Raw genomic sequence first — 26,701 nt, 5'->3', positions numbered from 1 at the left:
TACATATGTCTGATTTGTTGCTGGGGATTTATGTTTTGTTTGTTTGTTGTTGGTTATGTGTGTGTGTTATTTTTTTCTGTTTTTAACGTATCTTCAACCGATATGGCTACACGGGACATGGGCATCCTCAACTCAGGTCAAAATGAGTTCGGCTCAATCTCTCCCTGACAAGATGCCTTGAGTTTCCTTGTCTGGCAAGAAAACCGATTTTTGTACATGTAATTTTTAAATTACAGAGGAATTTTTATTTTAGACAGTTTCAAGCGAGCTATTTTTCGCGGATGTATTTACTGTGCAAACAACTCTAAATATGGCATAAGTGTCACGTGATAATCAACCGTTTGGTTTCGGCCCTCGCTGGAGCAGACTATTCATTTGACAGTGGTGCAACCATATATTACGGTCTCCTTCCGATAGCAGTCCCAAAATTTCGACTTATTTTGACCTTAGAACGATGTCTTTATCATAACTGTGAAGAACAGAACGGAGATCACTGTCGAAGTCGGCCAATCTGCTATCATTTTCGTCTCGCGAACAGTGCTCGTGAACAACATTTGGGAGATCACTCTGTATTCTTCTTTTGATAGATTCGCGTAGGACTTTCGCGTTCGGTCAGAGAGACAACTGGCGATAGTCGTGGAGCGAGAATTATCAGAATGGGGACATGGGTTGAATCAACGGAGAACAAAGGTTACACACTTCATATTCACTCAGTCACACTAAACATCTAAACCCAATGACATTTTAAGAAAGGAACTGCAGTGTAGATATATTTTGCTGTATAAGCATCGATTAGCAACACCCACCATAGATTGTTGTTGTTTACTCGAGAAGAGCGGGGACTGCTAGTGGAACAGTGAGCCAGCCATACATGCAGAGAGCACGCGGTAAGAGACATGGGGGTAACTTTAGTCCAGGTTTTGATTTTGGTTTGCAAAATGTATATATAGCTTCAACATATGTAAATTGTTTTAGGGACCGAAGACAGTGTGGTCCCGCAAGAAATGAATAAAACTATGATCCATCGTTAACTAAAAAGGAAATGTTTGCCACCAATACAATACAATACAATACAATACAACAATCTTATACAATACATAATATATACTTTATTATCTCAAAAGGGAAAGCACATTGTGGCTGAACACACAGCCAAAACAACGGCAGCAGTACTTCAGCGTCAAAATGTTCGTGAACGGCGGCTTTCAGGACAATACTCAATGTGAGCAGTCAATTAATATAAAAATAATCAGTCTAATTTTAACATTTAAACTTTAACAAAACACGTGGACGATGAACAACCAGAGAGAGTCTTAAGCGACCCCAGGCCTGGTGTGCACGAAGCGAACCTGGTGACACCCAAATTAGTGGTACGCATCCTCGGGGTCGGATTGGTTGAAATTGAGATTGTGTTGTGATTTCAACCAATCAGACCCCGCGGTTTGTTCTCTCCCAGTTGGGTTGCACCCAGTTTCGGTTCGTGCACCCGATCGAGCCCCGGTGAGTTACGCCCTCCCATCACACGATCCACTCACCCACTTGTCCCGTGTCCAGGATCCTCAGCTCGTATTTCCCGTCAGCCCCTGCCCTGCACGTGCTCTCCGTGCCGTTGTCCCACAATACCTGCACGTGACCGTTGCCAAGCAACGCTGTCAGTGTCCCAAGGTGACCTTCACCTCCGTCGGCGTCCCCGCCCTGCCAGTGGGGCCCGCGCAGAACACGCATTCCTGCTTCTGACGTCATCGTGCAGGTGACCTTGCTCGCCCAAGGTCAGTCGGGTTAGGCGGGGTCAGATCGAGTAACACCCCAAAGGCTGTGTTCATTTGAGGTCAGTTCAGTCCAGGTGACACTTTTCCAGGTCTCTACTCTTTACTGATTGGTGTCAAGTGGTGTGGTTGGTAGGCTAACTGCACCTCACATCCAGACTAATGGGAAACCCGCAGTGTTACGCCTTGGTTCCCAGCGATCTTCAGGCCTGTTTTGACACAAATGCCGCGTTGATCCTCAGTCCAGACGCCGCGGAACTGCAGGTATCCGAGAGAAGAAGATGCTGGCAGCACATCCAGCCTTGATGCTGTCAATGAAGCCTGAATTCTACACACTCATTGGTGCTGAGTCAAAGGTCACTTCTGCAGGACCATAGAGCCAGTGATTACACGCCCTGCAGGACCATAGAGCCAGTGATTACACGCCCTGCAGGACCATAGAGCCAGTGATTACACGCCCTGAATGAGAACCAGAAGAAAGAAACATGTATTTATGTTTGAAAAAGCTGTAGAGACCCTTAGTCCCACCCATTCTTCTTGTTGCAGAAGTCAGAAAGGTTAACTGGTGTCACTGTACCGTTCAGTAAAGTCAGTGTTCAGTTTGTCAGCATGAGACAGCTCAGTGCCAGTACATCCAAACCCATAGTAAACCCGTAAGGTTAAAGGCTGACATAGTCCTATTTAATTAGTTTAATTACTTCCAGGGCTTTTCCCATCGTTGCGGGGATGTATACAGGGTGGACCATAAAAAGTGTCCACATTTAATTTGTTAATATTTTTCCTGCAAAGTGATATTTTCTTTTCTGTTTCAGATAGAATTTGAGACAAACATCTTAGAATTCTTTTAAAGCCTGAATGGATCGCATTCCAGTACAGGAAAGGACCAAAATCGTTGAACTTTACTTTGCTACCAATTCTGTGGTTCTCGCCCAGCGCGCTTTTCGGAGAGAGTTCCCTGGCACACACTGTCCATGTGCGAGAACTGTGAAGCGCCTCGTGGAGAAATTCGTTTGAGACTGTTCCGTTTACATTCGACACTATCAACACCACTTTGCAATACTGAAATAATTTTTTCTGTGTTCGAAAGCTACAGCCAATCGTTATTATATCCCCTTAGGTACAGTTTTATAACATTATTGGCAAATGTAAACAATATGAATTAATTAATGAGCGCTACGAGTATGGCAGCCTTTAACTAGGGTAGCAACTACTGTGTCATTTTTGAATGGCTTTCTGCCACTGGATATGTATAAGGTGTTTGTTTACTTGGGTCACATTTTCCCAGGCCTTTCAAATGAACAGTTAACTGTATGATCGTGCTTGAACTCTCCCCCTCCTCTCCCATCCCTCCTCGCATCCCCATTCCCCACATTGACTGCACCTTTCCCAGTGGCGCTGCACTCTGTCGCGGCAGAGTGTCGAAACTCAAGGAAAGACAACTTGAAGAACGATTGTCCTTTCTTGCGCCTGTGCCGACTAAAACTAAAGGCGGCTTTACGAGACAATAATTATTAATGTCAAAAAGTGAACACAAATGACTTCACTTCGTGTTATCTGTCTGTTTGTCTGATTGGCTGCGTGTCTGTCTGTCTGTCTGTCTGACTGACTGTCTCTCTGTCTGACTGTATGCTATTGTCTCTGACTCTCTATGTGCACCGCAGTGTGTCAGTGCCGGTGTGTGTGTGTGTGTGTGTGTGTGTGTGTGTGTGTGAGTCAGTGCGTGTGTGTGCGCGGCGTGTGTGTGTGATAACTGGCCCGACAGAGGTGTGAAAACAAATGCAACCATTGATTAACCGACTAACGCCTACTTGTTGTAATCAGCATTGATTAATCAGTTTAAACTGTAATTTGATCGATGATTTATATAAACAAGGAATTGCATGTTTGGCCCGTCAAATCTGTCTAGTATAACTTGATCATTTGAATAGTCACACGGAATTAAATCTCTTCTTGATTGCTTGTCTGTGGTGATTCTTAATCCTCAGCTCAGCAAAATGTGGTTTTGAAAGGCACAGATAAAAGTGTTAAATCAGTACCTGCGGAAATGTCAGAGTCCAATGCAGTCCCAAGACTGAATATGGCCACAAACAGAAGCACAAATGACTGATCAGTGAAATCTGTTCTAACACAAAGCGTGAATCATGACAGGACAAGATCGCTGTCACAGATTTTCACTATCGCGGCCATCTTAGCTGGCAAGTTGACAAGCGCCGTGTGTAGGCTATACGTATCAATCCCCCCTGGGCCTTTCACTGGAGGCAGTGACCCGAGGGAATAAAAACACCACACATCATATGATTTTACTGGCACCATACAACAGTACACACGTTCTTTACGCTTCCACTGGCACTGCACAACATCTGAACCCACCCATCTCTACGAGATAGGAAACATACACTGATTGCACAATTACTTGTCCTTTTTGCTAAGAGTCGTAAGAAAATTTTTCCCGATGACATAGACTGCTTGCAGTGCTAGATTGGAAGCGCTTGCAAAGATAACATCGGGGTTTCCCCATTTTTGCGCTTCAAGGTTGTACTATAAATAGCTGAATGCTAGCCTTCGATCCGGTGTAATGGGAAATTGTATCTACAGTAAGATGGAGACAGACAAGAAGGTGTTCGCTAAAACCGAACAAACTAGGAATTTTGACAAGCAGTCAGCCATCCTAAACAAACAGTCCTAATGTTCAGTGGACTAATCAGGCAATTATAGGCTACAGCCAATCAAGTGTGACTCTCAATTACTTGTGCATGAACTCAACATCAAAGTGAGCGGCCTATCCCGGGCCGAGTTTTGGATATATTATTCTGACCATATTTACCCCTGCTACAGGAGAAAATTAAAAACCATATTTTCAATATATTTATGCTTTGTTAATTTTTTAAATGATAAACCTAAACTTTCTATCTTGCTGCAAACTCGAATAAAAGTCAGCGTTTTCTGCCCGTGTAAGGAGAGGTCAACTACAAAACCTCTACACCGTCTGAAGTCCAAAAGTTGTTTAGTGAAGGGAGGTCACTCTCAAAAAATCCGAGAACAACATTTCAACATGACCAACAAGAAAGTTGTGGAAATTTTCTTTGATGTCGTCTCGCCGTACTCACGGTTCGCTTTTGAGGTAAGTGTACAAGGAATATGTGACATCAGTTGCACAGTACCGTTTTCACGGGAACTGCAGCATTTCGTCCTTTCTAGGTCTGTGGGTCACCACGCGTAGGGCTCACCACCAGTGCCCGCTACAGGCAGGTTTCACAATCTTCAATCACAGACTTCCTTTTTTTTCAACAAAATCAATCTTGACAGAGATCTTTGAAATAGTGTTTTTATTAAAGCCTTACATCCTCCTGGATGGAATCAAGACAAAAACTTGTATGGAGACGCATTTTTGTCGACATAATGTGATAGCTTGTTACAGTACTCTATCAAACAAAGGGATAGACGTAAACAGAATTGGGTAACGATTTATTCAAAGAATATTGTCCAGAGGCTTTAATAAATTAAGCAATAACAATGCAAGCAAAATATCATTTCCGAGCTCAGTGAAAAAAGCAGCAAATAAGGACTAATTATGGGAATTCCGTTCTTCTGAACTGCTATTTCGCTGTGATGCACGTCATGAGCATACCTTCGAAAGTAACAATGTTAATTGCACTCCATTTCTCACTTTAAAAAAAAAGTAGAATCATTGACCAATAGAAAAAAACGAGTTTGGAATTTTTTTGGCATATTCTTGGGGAATAAATACCTGAAAATGTAACCCTACCCTCTAAATGGTGACATCATGACAGCGAAAAAAAATATACAGAACAAGTCATGTGAAGCGATAATAAAACATTAAGTTGGTTTGAAACTAAAAGATCAACATTGGAATCAGGGACGAGTCATTAACAATGCTAGTGAGATTTGGCTAGCCGAAACCAGAAGACCGAGACGGGTTGCCTCCGCGAAGCATATGAACAAAACGGGCGATTTTTCTCATTTGTGCAGATTTTCACACTAAGCATGACATATCTGTTTATACATTGGGATCCAGGAAATCCAAAGGATACAATGCAATAACTTTTGAATCTGTAATCAAAAGTGTTATTGTTATTTGCAATTTTTAGAATGTTATGTACCAAATTTTATAATACATTTCATAACTTGACGAAATGTAAAACAAGTCGCGTAAAGCGATATAAAAACATGTAGTCAATCTATAGGCATCAAATTGAAGGATAAACTAAAAAAAAAAACTGTCCGATCGGCGAGACTAAATTCAGATAGTTTCGGCTAACCATACCCGAAAACCGTCACGGATCACACTCATCTCCGCGAAGCATACTCAACCTGTTTTCTTTAATTCTGAACGCGTTTTTAAAGTAAACATAACATATGTATATATATTTTTTAAATCAGGAGAAGATAAGAAGTACAATGCAGTAGTGTTTGAATCTGTAATGAAATATTCGTTTTTGATGACAATTTTAATGAGCGAACTAATTCACTTATTTTCAAGCTACCTGGCGGCAAATGCAATATCAAAGTCCCGACTTAATCAAAGATTACTTAACAGGTCCGCCTCAACTATCACAAAAACGGAAATGACGTCATCAAAGACTGTGGCAGAGTACCTTAACGCAGTCCTAGTATATCCACTACTGACTGAACTGTGGCATAGTACCTGGACGCAGTCCCAGTATATCCAATACAGACTGAACTGTGGCATAGTACATGGACGCTGTCCCAGTATATCCACTACAGACTGAACCTTAATGTCTTGCATTTTCTACAACAACTACTCTGCACACATAAGAAAACCCAACCCCTCTCGCACGCACACATGCAAGTACGCACGCATCAACACTCACGCATCAACACTCACTCACACACACACACACACACACACACACACACACACACACACACACACACACACACACACACACACACACACACACACACACACATAAGCTAACACAAACGAACACGTGCGCACAACGCTCGCGCGCACGCTTACACACACACACACACACACACACACACACACGCACGCACGCACGCACGCACACATACACACACACACACACACAAACGAACACGTGCGCGCAACGCTCGGCCGCACGCACACACACACACACACACACACACAGCTAGATAATACATCATCTGATATGTTTCCTTGTTCATATGCTTTTTTCAAGTCATAAACGTAAACAATGAATGGTTTTACTGGGATTTTGTGCAGCGTTTTGTATTATCTGCGTTGTTGTCGGATTTAAATACTCTCTCAAAAACTGGGTATCTAATCACGACCGATAAGATTTTCCCCTTTTCGATTAAAAAGTACAATGAGATTTAGTCAGAACCATAACATTATTCTTCCAAAAACACTTATTAACATCCATGTAAAAGAAACACAACTCTGTTCATCAAATTATCTCACCCTTTGCAAGAAACGTAATGGCGAAGGCACATTTCGCGCCGCGGTGCAGATGACGCAATTAACTCTCGTGACGAAACGATTGGTTCGTGACGTCGCGTCATCAACCGTTCATGAATGGCCCTTGTATGAATGGCATTCTTTCTGTTGGGATGACGTGTGAACCTCATCATTAGTGACTTGGAAAATCGGTCGGATTTAGGTATCCCCGAAGTCGGTCGGAATTGGATACACTTACCCTACACTCTTCCACACTGACAGGCGCGCGCGCACGTACGCACGCACATATATATGCAACAATAACAATGACAAAAATCAAACTTTTAAAAGCACTTGAAAGTTAATAAACAAAGCAACTATTGATTCCCTACGATTATATGATCGTGACTGGCTCTCTTTCCAAGTTGGAACGTTTTCAATCTGCTGTCTGACGTCATCAAAGTGTTGAAAAACGTACGGCGATGTCTATAAAACTCTCACTTGACCACAACATTCACAATGCAGTGCATTCAAGGATTGAAAAAAAACACTGGCGTTGATCAGACACAGTCACTGAATGTTGTTATTTTACAAATGAATCTGCTTAACATTTGGTAAGAAATGACCGTCAATAGTGCCGGGCGGTCGTGAGAATTCAAGGTTTTCAGAGACAGACAGTAAATAACGTGCTCTGAAATAAACACATGCCGAAAAATTCTTTAGTCAGCCAGTTGATCATCTGCCTGACAACGGATAGGAAGTATAACATTGGTCGCATCATGGCAATTTGCTGTGTATGGCGGTCATAGCAGACGATTTGTCTTCAGGACGGTCGTGAGAAAAAATGAGACAGACACCTTGCCCGAGTGACTAGAAAGTAAATAACGTGCTCTGAAATAAACACATGCCGAAAAATTCTTTAGTCAGCCAGTTGATCATTTGCCTGACAACGGATAGGAAGTGTAAAATTGGTTGCATCATGACAATTTGCTGTGTATGGCGGTTATAGCAGACGATTTGTCTGCAGGGCGGTCGTGAGAAAAAATGAGACAGACACCTTGCCCGAGTTACTAGACAGTAAATAACGTGCTCTGAAATAAACACATGCCGAAAAATTCTTTAGTCAGCCAGTTGATTATCTGCCTGACAACGGATAGGAAGTGTAAAATTGGTTGCATCATGACAATTTGCTGTGTATGGCGGTTATAGCAGACGATTTGTCTGCAGGGCGGTCGTGAGAAAAAATGAGACAGACACCTTGCCCGAGTGACAAAATGACCAAGCGCAAGTAGAATAAGCCGTAGTTAGCCTTTCAAAACCCTTTCATGTCGTGATTTGATGGAAATTGCTACTTATTAAAAGCATGTTACGTCCAAACCTTTTAACAGCCATTCCAACTGAACAGATTTGTAATTAACGTTTTTGAGACAGACACATTTAGAAAAAAGACCGTTTACTTCACATGCGATTGTATCGACTAAACATAAACACATTCATTGTTTTTTTTAACTAAGTGTGTTCATCTATCTCTGTTCTTTGGTTTCTAATGTACTTTTCACTGGATTTCTTTGTGTGTTTTTGTACTGGTGTCTTTGTCTAATGCAATGTGGCTAAAAAGGGAAATCGTGTCTGTCTCATTTCTCACGACCGACCTACCTTTTTCGCTGGTGGGGAATACAAACTTGACTTAAATTCGATCAAAGTTTATTTTTCATATGTAAATTCCGAAGACATTCGACACAGACCAGTGAAAATTCACGACTAAACAAAACGAAACATTTTATTTAATATCAAAGTCAGGGACATACCCGACTCTGAAGACTGTGAAACCTGTCTACAGTGCAGAGCACGAGTGCGAGTTGTTGGGGGGTGTCCTTGTTTTTACACTGTGCATTTGTGTGTGTTTGGTTAATACGCGCTTGTTTGTGTGTATGTATGTGTAAATTTCAAAAATCAAGATTAATTTGACAGAACGTCAATTTTTTTCGCTCAGAAGAATCTGAAAATGTATGTTGTTTGTGTTGCCAGACGCTATGTCGCTACCGACCGCACTGGGACATGGAGCTTCGCCTTCGCCCCTTCTTCCTGGGCGGCGTCATGCAGGGCTCAGGTCAGTGTTTGGTAACAGATTATGACTCCTTGGTGATCCTCTGCATGAGTCTTGATCATGAGTACACAGAATCCCTATGTACAATTCTACATAATACATGATCAAGACTTAGAGTTAAGCGATGTGCTGGTCACCAGTGGTGTTTATATCATACTAGAATGAATACCCGCTTCGCCGGGTAGCCGGCTTCGCCGGGAAGAAGTACTTAGAGCCGTATGTCGGCTTTGCCGGGTCCGAACAATGGACCCGCCAAGCTTAGGTCCCTCCCAGATTCGTGGAATGGGAACAGCACGAAAATGATTCAGTGGCCATAATGCCATTCCTGACCATATCGAGTCCCATCCTTGTCGACGAATGTAACCGTGTTAATCACCTTTGGAGGCGAACAGGATTGAGCAATTAATAGCTTATCTGTAAGCCCTTTTGAACTGTTATGGCTTCTCAAAGGAAGGCCAGTACATACATGTAGTGGAGGAGTGGAAGGGTAGTAGTAGACACACGAAGCCCAAGTCCAAGCGTCTTGTTTCAACTTTTTATTCAAGAAAACAATGCAAGGAAACGTAGAGGCCGAAGGCGAAACCCGTAGACAGCAAAGCAAGTGTAGTGTCGTGTTCAGCTGCTAGGAGCGAATGCATACTCATGCCGGTGTCCGGCCTATACTTATAGCCCCGGCGCGGACTGCACAGAAAGCACCGTCCGCCGAGAATAAAAATCGCCTGAATACGGCCAGAAACACGGAATCTGTGTTTCTTACACTTGCTTTACCCTACGTTATTTAAACAAATACATAACCAATCATAACAAACAATACATCAAATTAAAGCTACGACCTTTAGCTTTCCATTGCAATAGATCACATTTCGTAAAAACTTATATTTATTTAGTAGGATGCAAAAACAATGGTCCTAGTGAAGGCACTGAACCAACTTCAGTGCGGAAAATTACAAAACTCTCTAAACTGGAATAATGGACAAACTCATAAATCATACAGATAAAAAGAAGAACCCTAGACAAACATCATGATATGCGTTACTTGGGGGAAAATTATACATTGACTTAGTACGAAGCGGTAAAGTCCGAAAGTAAATGGAATCGGCTAAATTCCTGCGCGAGTACCTGTCTGCATAAATTAGCAATCTTTGCAGAGGAACCAAGCATCACTCATTACAACCAAATCCTTATAAACAAACTAAAATCATATGCAACATAGGTACGGGATATGTAATAGTGATACAAAAATGACAAAACAATGATTGAAAAGACAAAGATGAGTTTGTGAGAATCAATTTCTCTCGACGATACATGAAAACCGGTCAAGGTCAGAGTGACGCTTTGGTCAGTTCGAAGCATTATCGTAAATAACACAATAATATGCAGCCATCCAGCCTAATCAGTGACTTCTATGCAAACCTAAATATAATTAGGACCGTATCAAAGATAAAAGGGACTTTGAAAGATAGAAGTTAGGTAGATATATAAAGAAAGGTATTTTATTAGAATTTGCGCCGGCAATGGTGCGCGCGCAGCATCGTATCGTCTGCTATGTACTGTACACAAGGCTGTTTCGCTATGCGATGATTAGAGTGTTTAGGGTAGCGAAGTGCACTTTGCTACATACAAATACACAAAAGCCGCCAGACCACATCACAAACAGAACTGAACAATCCCCAGGTGTTGCTCACATAGAGACACACACACACACACACACACATACAAACACAGAGAAGCCGTATCTATAGAGAGATAGATGACAGTGTATTTTTCGCGTGGCTATAAATTGATTCGACCTTTGCACTTTTACAGTGAGGATAATTTACGGGTCCAATTTACGTTCTGGACACTGCGGTGACCTTCTAAAAATAGTAACAGAACGCCGGGAATATCCGAAGATGCCCCACTCAAAGTATAGTGCACCATACGAAGGAAGGGAGGTAAACGCTGAAAACCTGGAGAAGATGAGAAGATAAGGAAGAGTTACTTATAATTTGGTGAAATGAACACAAAAACCAAAATCGGTTCAGCGCTGCGCGCTGAGAGCACGTGTTAAAATATCTCATCGATGATATTGTGTCCGGGGTGTAGCTGAATACGGTGTCCAAATTTGAAAAAGATCCACCGAGAACTTTGGCTTTGGTGTGTCGGTATGGGGGCCCGGGTAGCTGAGGTGGAACCAAAATAGCTGAGGTGGAACCAAAATCGGTTCAGCGCTGCGCGCTGAGAGCACATGTTGAAATATCGACCAGGTTGTGTCCTGTCCTGGGTCTACCTGAATATGCCCACCAAATTTGAAGCAGATCCATCGAGAACTTTGGCCGTGCATCGCGAACTCACACACAGACACACACACACACACACAGACAGACAGACACAAGTCGTATATATATATAGATGTCATATATTCTGCTGCTCATCTAAACTGAAGAGACTGGTGATGTCTGTATCACAATGGACCTCCTTCTTCTTCTTCCGTAGAGGACTGGGTTCTTGCGAACGTCTCAGAGTCATGCAGTTGAGTCACTGTTACCGAGAGTGGCTAGCTCCGGCAAACAGGCAGAATTAAAAAGGTGGGGAGGTTTACTATGTACAGGGGAGAGTGCGTTCAAGGGACTCTCGTGCTCGACTGCAGGAGACTGCCGCCGAGACGGTCTCAAGACCTTTTTGAGACCTGATTTTTTAAGATTTGGAAGGGTTTTAGAAGAAATGTTCCAGTAATCAGTAACAAGGTGATGATGTCTGTGTCATGAACCAGGCAACAAGCCTCCTGCCACCAACGCCAGCAAGGCAGCCTACTTGATGACAGACCTGCAGCGTTGTGCTGACTACTTTGGTTTGGAGCTCAGGCAGCCACAGGTATTTCACTGTCCAGTGTTCCTTGTTATGTCTGCTTCTATCTATATATATACGACTTGTGTCTGTGGGTGTGTGTGTGGGTGTGTGTCCGCGATGCACGGCCAAAGTTCTCAATGGATCTCTTTCAAATTTGGTGGCCATATTCAGGTACACCCCGGACACAACCTGGTCGATGAGATATTTCAACACGTGCTCACAGTGCTCACAGCGCGCAGCGCTGAACCGATTTTGGTTTTTCTGTTCATCTTCCCAGATCCATTCCCAGTAACTCTTCCTTATCTTCTCCGGTGTTTTGCGTTTATCTCCCTTCCTTCGTGCGGCACAGCCGGGTATTCGGCTCGACTTCTTCCCGGCGAAGCGGGTATTCATCTAGACTATCTATATATATATACGACTTTTGTCTGTCTGTGTGTGTGTGTGTGTGTGTGTGTGTCTGTGTGTGTGTGTTTGTGTGTGTCCGCGAGGAACGGCCAAAGTTCTCGATGGATCTCTTTCAAATTTGGTGGCCATATTCAGGTACACCCCGGACACAACCTGGTCGATGAGATATTTCAACATGTGCTCTCAGCGCGCAGCGCTAAACCGATTTTGGTTTCTCTGTTTATCTTCCCAGATCCATTCCCAGTAACTCTTCCTTATCTTCTCCAGTGTTTTGCGTTTATCTCCCTTCCTTCGTGTGGCGTCAATCCATATTCCCGTTACTATTTTTAGAAGGTCACTGTCCACAACGCTTTCATCCCGGCGAAGCCGGATATTCCCGTTACTATTTTTAGAAGGTCACTGTCCACAACAATTTCATCCTGGCGAAGCCGGGTATTCCTCTACTTCTTCCCGGCAAAGCCGGGTATTCGGCTTTACTTCTTCCCGGCGAAGCGGGTAATCATCTAGTATATGTATATATGCCTTGTACGTTACTCTGTAAGTGTGGGTACAGAATCAAGTCATAGTGTGCGTGCATGCATGTGTGTGTTTGTGTTGTTTGTGTGTGTGTGTTGTTAGTTTGTGTGAGTGTGTGTCTGTGCATGTGTCTGTGTGTGTTGTTTGTGTGTGTGTGTGTGTGTGTGTGTAGTGCGTTTCACATATATGAGCCAGGAAACCAGACATGTCTAACAATAAAAGTAAAAACGCATATATTCAACTCTGGTCTCTGACTGCCGTGTTTTCTCTGACTTTTTGAGTCACTTGAGAAAAAGTGACTCTATGTAATCGGTCAGTGTTAGTCTGTCCGGCCGTCCGGCCGGCCGTCCGTAGACACCACCTTAACGTTGGACTTTTCTCGGAAACTATCAAAGCGATCGGGCTCATATTTTGTTTAGTCGTGACCTCCAATGACCTCTACACTTTAACGATGGTTTCGTTGACCTTTGACCTTTTTCAAGGTCACAGGTCAGCGTCAAAGGAAAAATTAGACATTTTATATCTTTTCTCGGAAACTATCAAAGCGATCGGGCTCATATTTTGTTTAGTCGTGACCTCCAATGACCTCTACACTTTAACGATGGTTTCGTTGACCTTTGACCTTTTTCAAGGTCACAGGTCAGCGTCAAAGGAAAAATTAGACATTTTATATCTTTGACAAAGTTCATCGGATGTGATTGAAACTTTGTAGGATTATTCTTTACATCAAAGTATTTACATCTGTAGCCTTTTACGAACGTTATCAGAAAAACAAGGGAGATAACTAGCCTTTTCTGTTCGGCAACACACAACTTAACGTTGGGCTTTTCTCGGAAACTATAAAAGTGACCGGGCTCAAATTTTATGTGAACGTGACTCATTGTGTGGTGAATAGCAATTTCTTCCTGTCCATCTGATGCCTCATATAATATTCAGAACTGCGAAAGTGACTCGATCGAGCGTTTGCTCTTCTTGTTTTCTTTGCTTTGCTTTTTCTTATTTGAGCGTTTGAAGTGTATGACATTTTCTTTTCTTCTTCTTCTTCTTCTTGTTGCCGCTACACGTGGAGACCAGTCCAATTGAGAAATGTAGTTGTCATCTGTAGGGATGCCGCCGTGCCGTACAGCTTATCCTGGATGGGAGTCGGCTCCGGCCACATCTTCCTTCTGAACATTTTCTTTTCATCAGCATGTATGGAGTAGGATAATGATAAGATTTCTTACAGTCCTGTGAGGTTACCCTCATAGACATCGGGCAGCTTTCTCACTGGGGGAAGCTAGCTGCCATACAGTGCTGTGAGGTTACCCTCATAGACATCGGGCAGCTTTCTCACTGGGGGAAGCTAGCTGCCATACAGTGCTGTGAGGTTACCCTCAGAGACATCCGGGCAGCTTTCTCACTGGGGGAAGCTAGCTGCCATACAGTGCTGTGAGGTTACCCTCAGAGACATCCGGGCAGCTTTCTCACTGGGGGAAGCTAGCTGCCATACAGTACTGTGCTACCCATTTTTGTAAATGATTCAATAAATATTTGGTTGACTTGTGTTTTGCAGAACTTTTGGGATGTGATGGTGACGAAGGGGACGATCAAGACGCAGCGCTTCATCACAGCCGTGGACCTCAAGCATCCCCAGTTCACCGAGCAGCTGTCTAAGGAGATGTGGAAACGCATTTGGGAACAGGTGAGAGTCAAACAGTAACGGATAACATGGGTAACATGGGTAACATGGATAACATGGGTAACATGGGTTATTGTACATCTGATAAACAAAGGGAAGTAAGTTCTCTAAATGCAGATGACATGTGTAACAGAGTAAGGGAGATTACTGTTATACGGAACCCGTCTCCTAGCAACTGAGAGAATAACAAGCAATGAAATGAACAAGTGACTTTTACCCTCAAATGATTTATTATATACATAAATAATGGTTTATTATATACATAAACATTCAGTAACATATTTACAACTACTATTTAAAAGACCTGTGCTTCGATAACCTCCAAAATGTAGCCCCATTTTCTGACTCCCTCCTTTGTAAGACCTGATTTTCTCAGATTTGTGGAGGTCGTAAAAGGGGGTTCCACTGTAGCAAGTTGACTCGGTCTTATCATAATCCTCGGTGTTTCATTTCTCACTGGCCTGTCTGCACATTCTGTTCATAGCCCACACTCATCATCTTTCATTCTCTCAAACTGCTTTGATTTGTGGAGATAAGAAAGATATTAAATTTTAGTTCAAACATTTTTTGTTCTAGATACTGAGTTTTATGTCAAACATCATGTTTTTCCCATAACAACATGTGTTTGGGTGAATAGCTAATGTTATCATGGAGCTGAGTGTTTGTACGTTATCCGTTTCATGTGCAGGACATTGATGCGACAGAGCCTGCCAGCCTTAAAGAGGTCAGATGATGACGTCATTTTAAGTTGTTGGACACTTAAGACAAACAAACACAAGGACATTAGTTCCAGCCAACCTAGACAGTTGGTCTTGGGAGTCCAAAGGGTAATTTGGTTAGATTTTCGGTGACAAAAGAACATCAAGGGAATGCATTTACACGGTACAGTTGACTGGCTCCCTTAGACCAGGTGGCCGATGTTGGGACAGGTATTGGTAATACGCCGAGGATATGGTGGGATACTTTGACTCGAAAACAACAAGGCCACTGTAGCTGTCTTCCTGACATCCTGGGTAACTTGCCCGACAACAAGGCCACTGTAGCTGTAACTGTCTTCCTGACATCCTGGGTAACTTGCCCGACAACAAGGCCACTGTAGCTGTAACTGTCTTCCTGACATCCTGGGTAACTTGCCCGACAACAAGGCCACTGTAGCTGTAACTGTCTTCCTGACATCCTGGGTAACTTGCCCGACAACAAGGCCACTGTAGCTGTAACTGTCTTCCTGACATCCTGGGTAACTTGCCCGACAACAAGGCCACTGTAGCTGTAACTGTCTTCCTGACATCCTGGGTAACTTGCCCGACAACAAGGCCACTGTAGCTGTAACTGTCTTCCTGACATCCTGGGTAACTTGCCTTACCCGACAACAACAGAAGAAGAACAAAAACAACAAGCAAACAATGTGTGTTTGTAGTTTATTCATTTGTAGTTCAAGGGCTTTCTGTTAGTTTTCAAATTAGGTAAACACAGGTAATGATATGTATACAAATATTTCCTGGCAGCAGACAGATGAATTGCATCACTATAAACTTGTCTGTGAGTGTGTCAAGTGCACCACCACTGTGTCACTGTCATTGTGTCACTGTCATCGGCATTCTCGCGCTGTGCAGGCAGCTCAGAAGGCCGGCATGAGCGAAGCGGTGATAGACGACGCCTTGTCAGCCATGAACTCTGCAGAGGTCAAGGACACACTCAGGGCCGTCACACAGGAAGCTCTGGACCTAGGGGTGAGTTGTCACGTGGTCATGTACAGGGATAACAGATCTGAGCTATCTATAACTGTGGGGTGAGTTGTCACGTGGTCATGTACAGGGATAACAGATCTGAGCTATCTATAACTGTGGGGTGAGTTGTCATGTACAGGGATAACAGATCTGAGCTATCTATAACTATGGGGTGAGTTGTCATGTACAGGGATAACAGATCTGAGCTATCTATAACTATGGGGTGAGTTGTCATGTACAGGGATAACAGATCTGAGCTATCTATAACTGTGGGGTGAGTTGTCACGTGGTCATGTACAGGGATAACAGATCTGAGCTATCTATAACTGTGGGGTGAGTTGTCACGTGGTCATGTACAGGGATAACAGATCTGAGCTATCTATAACTATGGGGTGAGTTGTCATGTACAGGGATAACAGATCTGAGCTATCTATAACTATGGGGTGAGTTGTCATGTACAGGGATAACAGATCTGAGCTATCTATAACTATGGGGTGAGTTGTCATGTACAGGGATAACAGATCTGAGCTATCTATAACTGTGGGGTGAGTTGTCATGTACAGGGATAACAGATCTGAGCTATCTATAACTGTGGGGTGAGTTGTCATGTACAGGGATAACAGATCTGAGCTATCTATAACTATGGGGTGAGTTGTCATGTACAGGGATAACAGATCTGAGCTATCTGTAACTGTGGGGTGAGTTGTCATGTACAGGGATAACAGATCTGAGCTATCTGTAACTGTGGGGTGAGTTGTCATGTACAGGGATAACAGATCTGAGCTATCTATAACTGTGGGGTGAGTTGTCATGTACAGGGATAACAGATCTGAGCTATCTATAACTGTGGGGTGAGTTGTCACGTGGTCATGTACAGGGATAACAGATCTGAGCTATCTATAACTGTGGGGTGAGTTGTCATGTACAGGGATAACAGATCTGAGCTATCTATAACTGTGGGGTGAGTTGTCACGTGGTCATGTACAGGGATAACAGATCTGAGCTATCTATAACTGTGGGGTGAGTTGTCATGTACAGGGATAACAGATCTGAGCTATCTATAACTGTGCTGTGAAAGGGAGACTACTGCATCACACTGTCACATGTCTATGATAGATAAATGAGGATAGAAATGGTTTGGCATTTAAAGTGTTTGTTTTTTTTAACTTTGTATGCTCACTGTTGGCCTCGTGCCACATATCTCTACTATTCCAAAACAAAAATCCCCCCCCCTTACATTCACACATACATACTATTACCACCACTAATTGTTTGCATCGGCAGATCTATCAGAGTATTTTCATAGAAAATGAGTTGTATTTTTATTTTATCATTTTTAAAAAAAAATTTTAGTCTACAAAAAATAGACTTCTACAGATGTTACTGCATTCTTTTATATTTAATTCTGTTTTGAACATAATGGGAAGTGTGCATTCCTGTGGTGTACATTCCTGTGGTGTACATTCCTGTGGTGTACGTTCCTGTGGTGTACATTCCTGTGGTGAACATTCCTGTGCTGTACATTCCTGTGCTGTACATTCCTGTGCTGTACATTCCTGTGGTGTACGTTCCTGTGGTGTACATTCCTGTGGTGTACATTCCTGTGGTGTACATTCCTGTGCTGTACATTCCTGTGCTGTACATTCCTGTGCTGTACATTCCTGTGCTGTACATTCCTGTGGTGTACATTCCTGTGGTGTACATTCCTGTGGTGTACATTCCTGTGGTGTACATTCCTGTGGTGTACATTCCTGTGGTGTACATTCCTGTGCTGTACATTCCTGTGGTGTACATTCCTGTGGTGTACATTCCTGTGGTGTACATTCCTGTGGTGTACATTCCTGTGCTGTACATTCCTGTGCTGTACATTCCTGTGCTGTACATTCCTGTGGTGTGCTTGCAGTGTTTTGGTGCTCCCTTCATTGTGGCTCACGTCAACGGGAAGAAGGAAGCCTTCTTTGGCGCCGACCGCTTCCCCATTCTAGCCATGGTCATTGGTGAGTGCAGCACTAACACCATCAACACACCCAGAGACACGCGTAACACTAGAGGCTAGAGAAATCTGATCATTATTTAAATACACCAGAAATGACAATTCTCATATCAAAGATGTGTTTTTTTCTGTCAGCACAAAGCAACAAAATGTCACAGAAATGTCTCAATAGACGATGATGGGAAATAACTCTGTCATGTTTGTATGGGTTGTGAAAGAGTGAATACCCTTGCTTTTAGTGAGGCAAACTTTCCCACATGCCATTATTGGCCAGTCATTAGCGAGGGGTGCGTCTGAAACACGTGGACAAGGAGCACGTGTAGAACGCTTGCCTCACTAAAAGCAAGAGTGTTTACTCTTTCACACCCAATACAAAGTCAACAGAGTTATTTCCAGAGTTCATCTTTTCATCTCACACAAACCTTCATCAAGGAACACCAGCAAGGTTAGCACAGCCAACAGAGTTATTTCCAGAGTTTATCTTTTCATCTCACACACAAACCTTCATCAAGGAACACGAGTAAGGTTAGCACAGCCAACAGAGTTATTTCCAGAGTTTATCTTTTCATCTCACACAAACCTTCATCAAGGAACACGAGTAAGGTTAGCACAGCCAACAGAGTTATTTCCAGAGTTCATCTTTTCATCTCACACAAACCTTCATCAAGGAACACCAGCAAGGTTAGCACAGCCAACAGAGTTATTTCCAGAGTTCATCTTTTCATCTCACACAAACCTTCATCAAGGAACACCAGCAAGGTTAGCACAGCCAACAGAGTTATTTCCAGAGTTCATCTTTTCATCTCACACAAACCTTCATCAAGGAACACCAGCAAGGTTAGCACAGCCAACAGAGTTATTTCCAGAGTTCATCTTTTCATCTCACACAAACCTTCATCAAGGAACACCAGCAAGGTTAGCACAGCCAACAGAGTTATTTCCAGAGTTCATCTTTTCATCTCACACAAACCTTCATCAAGGAACACCAGCAAGGTTAGCACAGCAAGGGAAATTCTTATGGGTGTACTGTGTTAAAGCAAACACTGGTTTTATCGTTTTAGTACTTGAACATTTTCATCGTTTCAATATTTGCAAGTCTTTACTTTCTTTGTATTTGTTTGTTGTTTGTTCTGTTTTGTGACATTAACATTTGTCCTATTGTGTGTGCTTTTTGGCTCACATGCGAAGCAAAAGTGAGTCTATGTACTCACCCGAGTCGTCCGTCCGTCCGTCCCCCCGTCCGTCCGGACGTCCGTCCGTCCGGACGTCCGTCCGGCCGTCCGGAAAACTTTAACGTTGGATATTTCTTGGACACTATTCAGTCTATTAGTACCAAATTTGGCAAGATGGTGTATGATGACAAGGCCCCAAAAAACATACATAGCATCTTGACCTTGCTTCAAGGTCAAGGTCGCAGGGGCCATAAATGTTGTCTAAAAAACAGCTATTTTTCACATTTTTCACATTTTCTCTGAAGTTTTTGAGATTGAATACCTCACCTATATATGATATATAGGGCAAAGTAAGCCCCATCTTTTGATACCAGTTTGGTTTACCTTGCTTCAAGGTCAAGGTCACAGGGGCTCTTCAAAGTTGGATTGTATACATATTTTGAAGTGACCTTGACCCTGAACTATGGAAGATAACTGTTTCAAACTTAAAAATTATGTGGGGCACATGTTATGCTTTCATCATGAGACACATTTGGTCACATATGATCAAGGTCAAGGTCTCTTTGACCCTTATGAAATGTGACCAAAATAAGGTAGTGAACCACTAAAAGTGACCATATCTCATGGTAAAAAGAGCCAATAAGCACCATTGTACTTCCTATGTCTTGAATTAACAGCTTTGTGTTGCATGACCTTGGATGACCTTGACCTTGGGTCAAGGTCACATGTATTTTGGTAGGAAAAATGTGTAAAGCAGTTCTTAGTGTATGATGTCATTGCTAGGTTTAGGTCAAGCATGTGAGTCGTATGGGCTTTGCCCTTCTTGTTTTCATCATGATTTTGTATTTTTATGTTTGTATTTTTATGTTTGTATTTTTTAGGAGAAACGTGGAAAGGGCCACTTCCAGGGAAATCATCCCGACTGTAGTGTGTGTAGACTGAATGTGGTCACGGACTTGGCTGGCTGGCTGGTTGGCTGGCTGGCCATGCACTTGAGATTCCTTATTTTTACACACACTGGACATAAATGATTAGCTGACTGTTGTAAAGATGATTCAGGATCATGTTAGGGAAAGGCCAGTGAATGGTTGTGATTGTATTCTGTATCTATTATGTTTGTGGATTGTGATATTTTTGTATGAAGTCTGCTGTTGTGTGTCAGTTTTGTCGTGCAAATGTTTTCTTTTGTGGATTCTTTGTTGTGTGCTTTGAATGCAAGTTATGCAAAGTATTGGTTGCAAATGTTCAGTATATTGAGATGCCAGTTGCTCAAGTCCAGAGTATGAATTTTTTTGGTCTCTATCGTATGGTCCCAACATGGGCTTTGTTTGGTCTCTATCGTATGGTCCCATCATGGGCTTTGTTTGGTCTCTATCGTATGGTCCCATCATGGGCTTTGTTTGGTCTCTATCGTATGGTCCCATCATGGGCTTTGTTTGGTCTCTATCGTATGGTCCCATCATGGGCTTTGTTTGGTCTCTATCGTATGGTCCCATCATGGGCTTTGTTTGGTCTCTATCGTATGGTCCCATCATGGGCTTTGTTTGGTCTCTATCGTATGGTCCCATCATGGGCTTTGTTTGAACTAAATAAAGCCTACTCCTAATCCTCATGTTACTTGTATACAGGGAATTGGCAGATGGGAATCTCAATTATGTCACAGAGACGGGGGGGGGGGGGGGGTGGTAACGATGAACAACAAATTTTCCTTCTACCTGATGTAACAATCATTCTCAGTTTGTTGCATACATTGAACCAGTCTTTAGTTCATATTTAAGTGTTATAATTCAACACATAAACGAGTACTTACCATACGGGTTATGACTATCCGCACACATGCATGTCACAGATCACGCTGTTTCCAGAAACAGCGAGAAATGGAATTGCATCTCTCATGCATTTTGATTATTTACAGTGAATCATTGCTGTCTTGAATTAGTTCTCCACATCAGTAGTTATGTTGAGGTATGTGTGAGTATTGTGCAAGTTTGCTCGTCTTGAATTACATGTACTCACAATCAGGTTGACAGGTGATAGAAATAATGTATAAATAAAGACATGATTGAATGTTTACAATGCTTTTGTTTTCTCTGTAAGTGTGTGTGTATGTACTGTGCTTTGTTCCCATGGAAACAAGCTGATGTGGAGAGTTTGGCTTTTCCCAACACACTGGGGGCTTCCGCCACTTCTTATCTACACTTTGGTCTGCATTCATGTATACTCTCTTTCTCTCTCCCTCTTAATCTCTCTCACACACAAACACACAGGTCAGAGACGTCACTGTGAGATTTGATGTCAGTTTAATGTTGGAATGAGCAAAACAATTCACAGTTAAGGAAAACCATCTTCACACACATTCACAAACTTTGGGTAAAAAAATGAGAGCAGAAACATTCATCATGAACCAACAACACACAGACAGATACACACACATATATAAATATCTCGCCTCAGAGAACGGTACAACACCTGTGCAAAACGTACAGTCTTAAACATTGTGAAGTTTGCGTGATTTCTGTGTTCAGAACAGCAAAGATGACACTATTCTGTGCTGACAAGTAAAGACGTGACACCGATGTCTACTCTACTGGTAATGCCCAGAATGATGGATACACTGACAAGCACCAACAATGAATCTGCATTCATTTGACAGATACACACACATCCTGTGCAATCAACTCTGCACACACATGCACATCTGTGCGCACACACACAGACACACACACAGACACACACACAAACACACTCCCAGAGGTGCAAAACACACATGTAACTTTCACACATACGCTCACTTGCATGCCCATACACATACATACATGCTAAACACAACTGTATAGATATCCAAATGCACACACACACACACACACACACACACACACACACACACACACACACACACACACACACACACACACCTTGAGGCACTGGCACATCTTTTCCCAATGAATGCTCAGATTATCATGCGTAAACGAGAAGTAACATAAATCACAAACACCAGCTTCTCAACTTCAGAACAGAAAAACAAGATGCCTCCACTCCCTATCAACTCGGGCACTAGACTACCACACACATTCATCAACCAAACAAGTCCACTTGAAAAAGTATACACACAATCAACCGCCCCTACCTACACTCGACAGACACTCTGCGTCCCACACACTTTATAAGGTAGTTAAAGCCCGCTACAAACTACAGCCAAACCAAGCCCAACTCGGTCAGCGAACGTTCGGCGAATGTTACACCGTGCCTAGTTTGGTGTACTAACTAGCGGTGAAATGTATCGGTGACACCGGTCACATGATCAAGAGATATCACGTGAGAAGACTCGTGATCGGTTGACAGCTTTATAGCCGTCAGTAGTGTCACTCTTCAAGGATGACGATACAAAATTATTCAACCAATGAAAAGTCAGTTCGCTGATGACGCGCCTAATGTTTGCAGGATTGTATCGGCGAACCGCAAATGTTACAGGTGCAACCCAAAAATAGAGGAATCCCCTGATTTGATGACGTCGCCGAACGTTCGCCCAACTAGTTCGGTTTGGTACGGCTGTAGTTAGTACATGTAGTGGGCTTTAGGGGCAGTGAAAATAGAGTGCACCATTCTTCACAACTATCTCCAGAGCATTTTCATGGTGTGGTAAGAAAGTGATAGTTTCAACATTAACACATACATCACATTTAAAAAACAACAACACATAAATACAAAAGTTACGAATGAAAATTCTGATTATGTCTTTAAAAATTTTTCCCTGCCAAAATTTACTGTTGGAAACCTTAGACTTCAATTAGGTTGTGAATTCTTGTACAGAAAACTATGCTATGAAGGAGCTAAGATTGACTAATGCCTGAAATGTCAATTCAAATCATCTGTTTTGATTGTGTTGAATATGTTGAAATATATGTTTACATGTTACAACATCATTCAGACTCTTGAGAATCTTAGGGTAGAGATTTTTCTATATTTCTAATTGATTTCATAACATTGTTGTTGTTTCCAATTTGATTGCATAAGAAATGTGAAGAAAACACTAACAGCAAACAAGGAAATGGAGACTATGACTAGCTAGGGTGACCTACTGCCACGCTCGTTTCAGAGCTTTCCTGGCGGCCAGTTTTTGTGACATGACGGACACCAGAATCATGATGGCTAACACGCCGGCGATAAAGAAATAGTCAAAGTCTTCTTTCAACACGTCAAACATTTTGGACGGCATCACCTGGGTGTAGAAGATGTCTGCAAACAAACACACGATAAAATGTCAGTCATTACAGGGAGAAAATGTCAGTCATTACAGGGAGAAAATGTCAGTCATTACAGGGAGAAAATGTCAGTCATTACAGGGAGACAATGTCAGTCATTACAGGGAGAAAATGTCAGTCATTACAGGGAGACAATGTCAGTCATTACAGGGAGACAATGTCAGTCATTACAGGGAGACAATGTCAGTCATTACAGGGAGAAAATGTCAGTCATTACAGGGAGACAATGTCAGTCATTACAGGGAGACAATGTCAGTCATTACAGGGAGACAATGTCAGTCATTACAGGGAGACAATGTCAGTCATTACAGGAAGAAAATGTCCGTCATTACAGGGAGACAATGTCAGTCATTACAGGGAGAAAATGTCAGTCATTACAGGGAGAAAATGTCAGTCATTACAAGGAGACAATGTCAGTCATTTCAGGGAGAAAATGTCAGTCATTACAGGGAGACAATGTCAGTCATTACAGGGAGAAAATGTCAGTCATTACAGGGAGACAATGTCAGTCATTACAGGGAGAAAATGTCAGTCATTACAGGGAGAAAATGTCAGTCATTACAGGGAGACAATGTCAGTCATTACAGGGAGACAATGTCAGTCATTACAGGGAGACAATGTCAGTCATTACAGGGAGACAATGTCAGTCATTACAGGAAGAAAATGTCAGACATTACAGGGAGAAAATGTCAGTCATTACAGGGAGAAAATGTCAGTCATTACAGGGAGAAAATGTCAGTCATTACAGGGAGACAATGTCAGTCATTACAGGGAGAAAATGTCAGTCATTACAGGGAGACAATGTCAGTCATTACAGGGAGACAATGTCAGTCATTACAGGGAGACAATGTCAGTCATTACAGGAAGAAAATGTTCCAAGCGACTGTTCGGTCAAGTTCACACGAAACAAGCCACAGCTGTTCCTGACTTGCATTTTAGTGCGAGTTAAAAATAGCTAAGGCAGAGGGAACATTTGGCCAACAGCTGCAGTCACCACACAGTTAAGCTTGCTTGCTTGTTATACACAAACGCTTCCGCGCTATACCAAGGAGATGGGACTTATCAGTGGCTGGTACCAAGGAGATGGGACTTATCAGTGGCTGGTACCAAGGAGATGGGACTTATCAGTGGCTGGCACCAAGGAGATGGGACTTATCAGTGGCTGGCACCAAGGAGATGGGACTTATCAGTGGCTGGCACCAAGGAGATGGGACTTATCAGTGGCTGGCACCAAGGAGATGGGACTTATCAGTGGCTGGCACCAAGGAGATGGGACTTATCAGTGGCTGGCACCAAGGAGATGGGACTTATCAGTGGCTGGCACCAAGGAGATGGGACTTATCAGTGGCTGGCACCAAGGAGATGGGACTTATCAGTGGCTGGCACCAAGGAGATGGGACTTATCAGTGGCTGGCACCAAGGAGATGGTACTTATCAGTGGCTGGCACCAAGGAGATGGGACTTATCAGTGGCTGGCACCAAGGAGATGGGACTTATCAGTGGCTGGCATCAAGGAGATGGGACTTATCAGTGGCTGGCACCAAGGAGATGGGACTTATCAGTGGCTGGCACCAAGGAGATGGGACTTATCAGTGGCTGGCACCAAGGAGATGGGACTTATCAGTGGCTGGCACCAAGGAGATGGGACTTATCAGTGGCTGGCACCAAGGAGATGGGACTTATCAGTGGCTGGCACCAAGGAGATGGGACTTATCAGTGGCTGGCACCAAGGAGATGGGACTTATCAGTGGCTGGCACCAAGGAGATGGGACTTATCAGTGGCTGGCACCAAGGAGATGGGACTTATCAGTGGCTGGCACCAAGGAGATGGGACTTATCAGTGGCTGGCATCAAGGAGATGGGACTTATCAGTGGCTGGCACCAAGGAGATGGGACTTATCAGTGGCTGGCACCAAGGAGATGGGACTTATCAGTGGCTGGCACCAAGGAGATGGGACTTATCAGTGGCTGGCACCAAGGAGATGGGACTTATCAGTGGCTGGCATCAAGGAGATGGGACTTATCAGTGGCTGGCACCAAGGAGATGGGACTTATCAGTGGCTGGCACCAAGGAGATGGGACTTATCAGTGGCTGGCACCAAGGAGATGGGACTTATCAGTGGCTGGCACCAAGGAGATGGGACTTATCAGTGGCTGGCACCAAGGAGATGGGACTTATCAGTGGCTGGCACCAAGGAGATGGGACTTATCAGTGGCTGGCACCAAGGAGATGGGACTTATCAGTGGCTGGTACCAAGCGAGCCTACTGCTGCTGTGTTATCTCTGCTGTGGGGGAAAGGATGGGTGCTAAAAATAGCTCAGCCTGCCTGCAGCTAGGGAGGCAGAAATGAAGCCCTGGGAATTCCACTTTACAGATGCATTCAATAGTAAAATAGTTCTAATTGAATATATTACACACAGATAAACTCTCCCTAGGTCACTGAAAAAAATGATGACTGTTACTGCTTAACGTAATGGTAAATTGTAAGTTTGCAGCACTATCAAATTTTGCTTGTTTGCCGTCTTTGGAATGGCTCTGCACTTTTAAGTCATAGCCTTTCAGGAGTTTTGGTCCGGTAAGGTCTCTGATTCATCACACTCCACCCGCACCGAGAAAGTCCCTTCTTTGATCTTTCTTCAGAATATGTGAGCCAATTAATACAGGCCTGATCTTGCAGCAGTATGAAGCAAAGCTTTGAAACAAGTTGTCGCTATCGGCGTGGGTTCGACCCCCATGTTGTCGCTATCGGCGTTGGCTCGACCCCCATGTTGTCGCTATCGGCGTTGGTTCGACCCCCATGTTGTCGCTATCGGCGTTGGTTCGACCCCCATGTTGTCGCTA

At 43.2% G+C, this 26,701-nt stretch overlaps 3 protein-coding genes across 5 annotated transcripts in view; 1 reads left to right on the top strand and 2 right to left on the bottom strand.

Moving 5' to 3' along the window:
- Positions 1–4,179, bottom strand: part of LOC138977944 (E3 ubiquitin-protein ligase MIB2-like) — a 30,899-nt gene extending 26,720 nt beyond the window's left edge. The window contains exons 1-2 of one of the 2 annotated variants that reach the window (XM_070350551.1): positions 3,803–4,179; positions 1,536–2,225 (exon numbers count right to left, since the gene is read on the bottom strand). In XM_070350551.1, the coding sequence (XP_070206652.1) occupies positions 1,536–1,743 (208 nt within the window). In that variant the 5' untranslated portion in view covers positions 1,744–2,225; positions 3,803–4,179. The remainder of the gene's footprint in view (positions 1–1,535; positions 2,226–3,802) is intronic. The other variant, XM_070350552.1, reaches the window with a different exon arrangement.
- A 577-nt stretch (positions 4,180–4,756) lies between these two features.
- Positions 4,757–21,673, top strand: LOC138977939 (glutathione S-transferase kappa 1-like). 2 transcript variants are annotated; one of them, XM_070350546.1, is made up of 8 exons: positions 4,757–4,887; positions 9,199–9,280; positions 12,030–12,130; positions 14,580–14,708; positions 15,394–15,429; positions 16,319–16,435; positions 18,336–18,429; positions 20,479–21,673. In XM_070350546.1, the coding sequence occupies exons 1-8, from the start codon at positions 4,819–4,821 to the stop codon at positions 20,523–20,525; spliced, it is 675 nt and encodes a 224-aa protein (XP_070206647.1). In that variant the 5' UTR covers positions 4,757–4,818; the 3' UTR covers positions 20,526–21,673. The 2 variants fall into 2 exon arrangements, with proteins under 2 accessions (XP_070206647.1, XP_070206648.1); XM_070350547.1 differs by lacking the exon at positions 15,394–15,429.
- A 207-nt stretch (positions 21,674–21,880) lies between these two features.
- LOC138977937 (ER membrane protein complex subunit 1-like) overlaps positions 21,881–26,701 on the bottom strand; it is a 38,949-nt gene continuing 34,128 nt past the window's right edge. Inside the window, exon 24 of the mRNA XM_070350545.1 lies at positions 21,881–23,833. Coding sequence (XP_070206646.1) covers positions 23,673–23,833 — 161 coding nt within the window. The 3' untranslated portion in view covers positions 21,881–23,672. The remainder of the gene's footprint in view (positions 23,834–26,701) is intronic.

This window comes from Littorina saxatilis, linkage group LG10 (assembly GCF_037325665.1).
Source record: "Littorina saxatilis isolate snail1 linkage group LG10, US_GU_Lsax_2.0, whole genome shotgun sequence".
NCBI lineage: Eukaryota > Metazoa > Mollusca > Gastropoda > Littorinimorpha > Littorinidae > Littorina > Littorina saxatilis.
Note: the sequence above shows the minus strand (reverse complement) of the source record. Positions and strands in the feature narration are given on the sequence as shown.

Coding starts and splice junctions, on each gene's coding strand:
- LOC138977939 (XM_070350546.1), top strand. CDS start 4,819: ATGACCAACAAGAAAGTTGTGGAAATTTTCTTTGATGTCGTCTCGCCG. Junction 15,430..16,318: donor AGCCTGCCAGCCTTAAAGAG/GTCAGATGATGA, acceptor CGCGCTGTGCAG/GCAGCTCAGAAGGCCGGCAT. Junction 18,430..20,478: donor CATTCTAGCCATGGTCATTG/GTGAGTGCAGCA, acceptor TGTATTTTTTAG/GAGAAACGTGGAAAGGGCCA.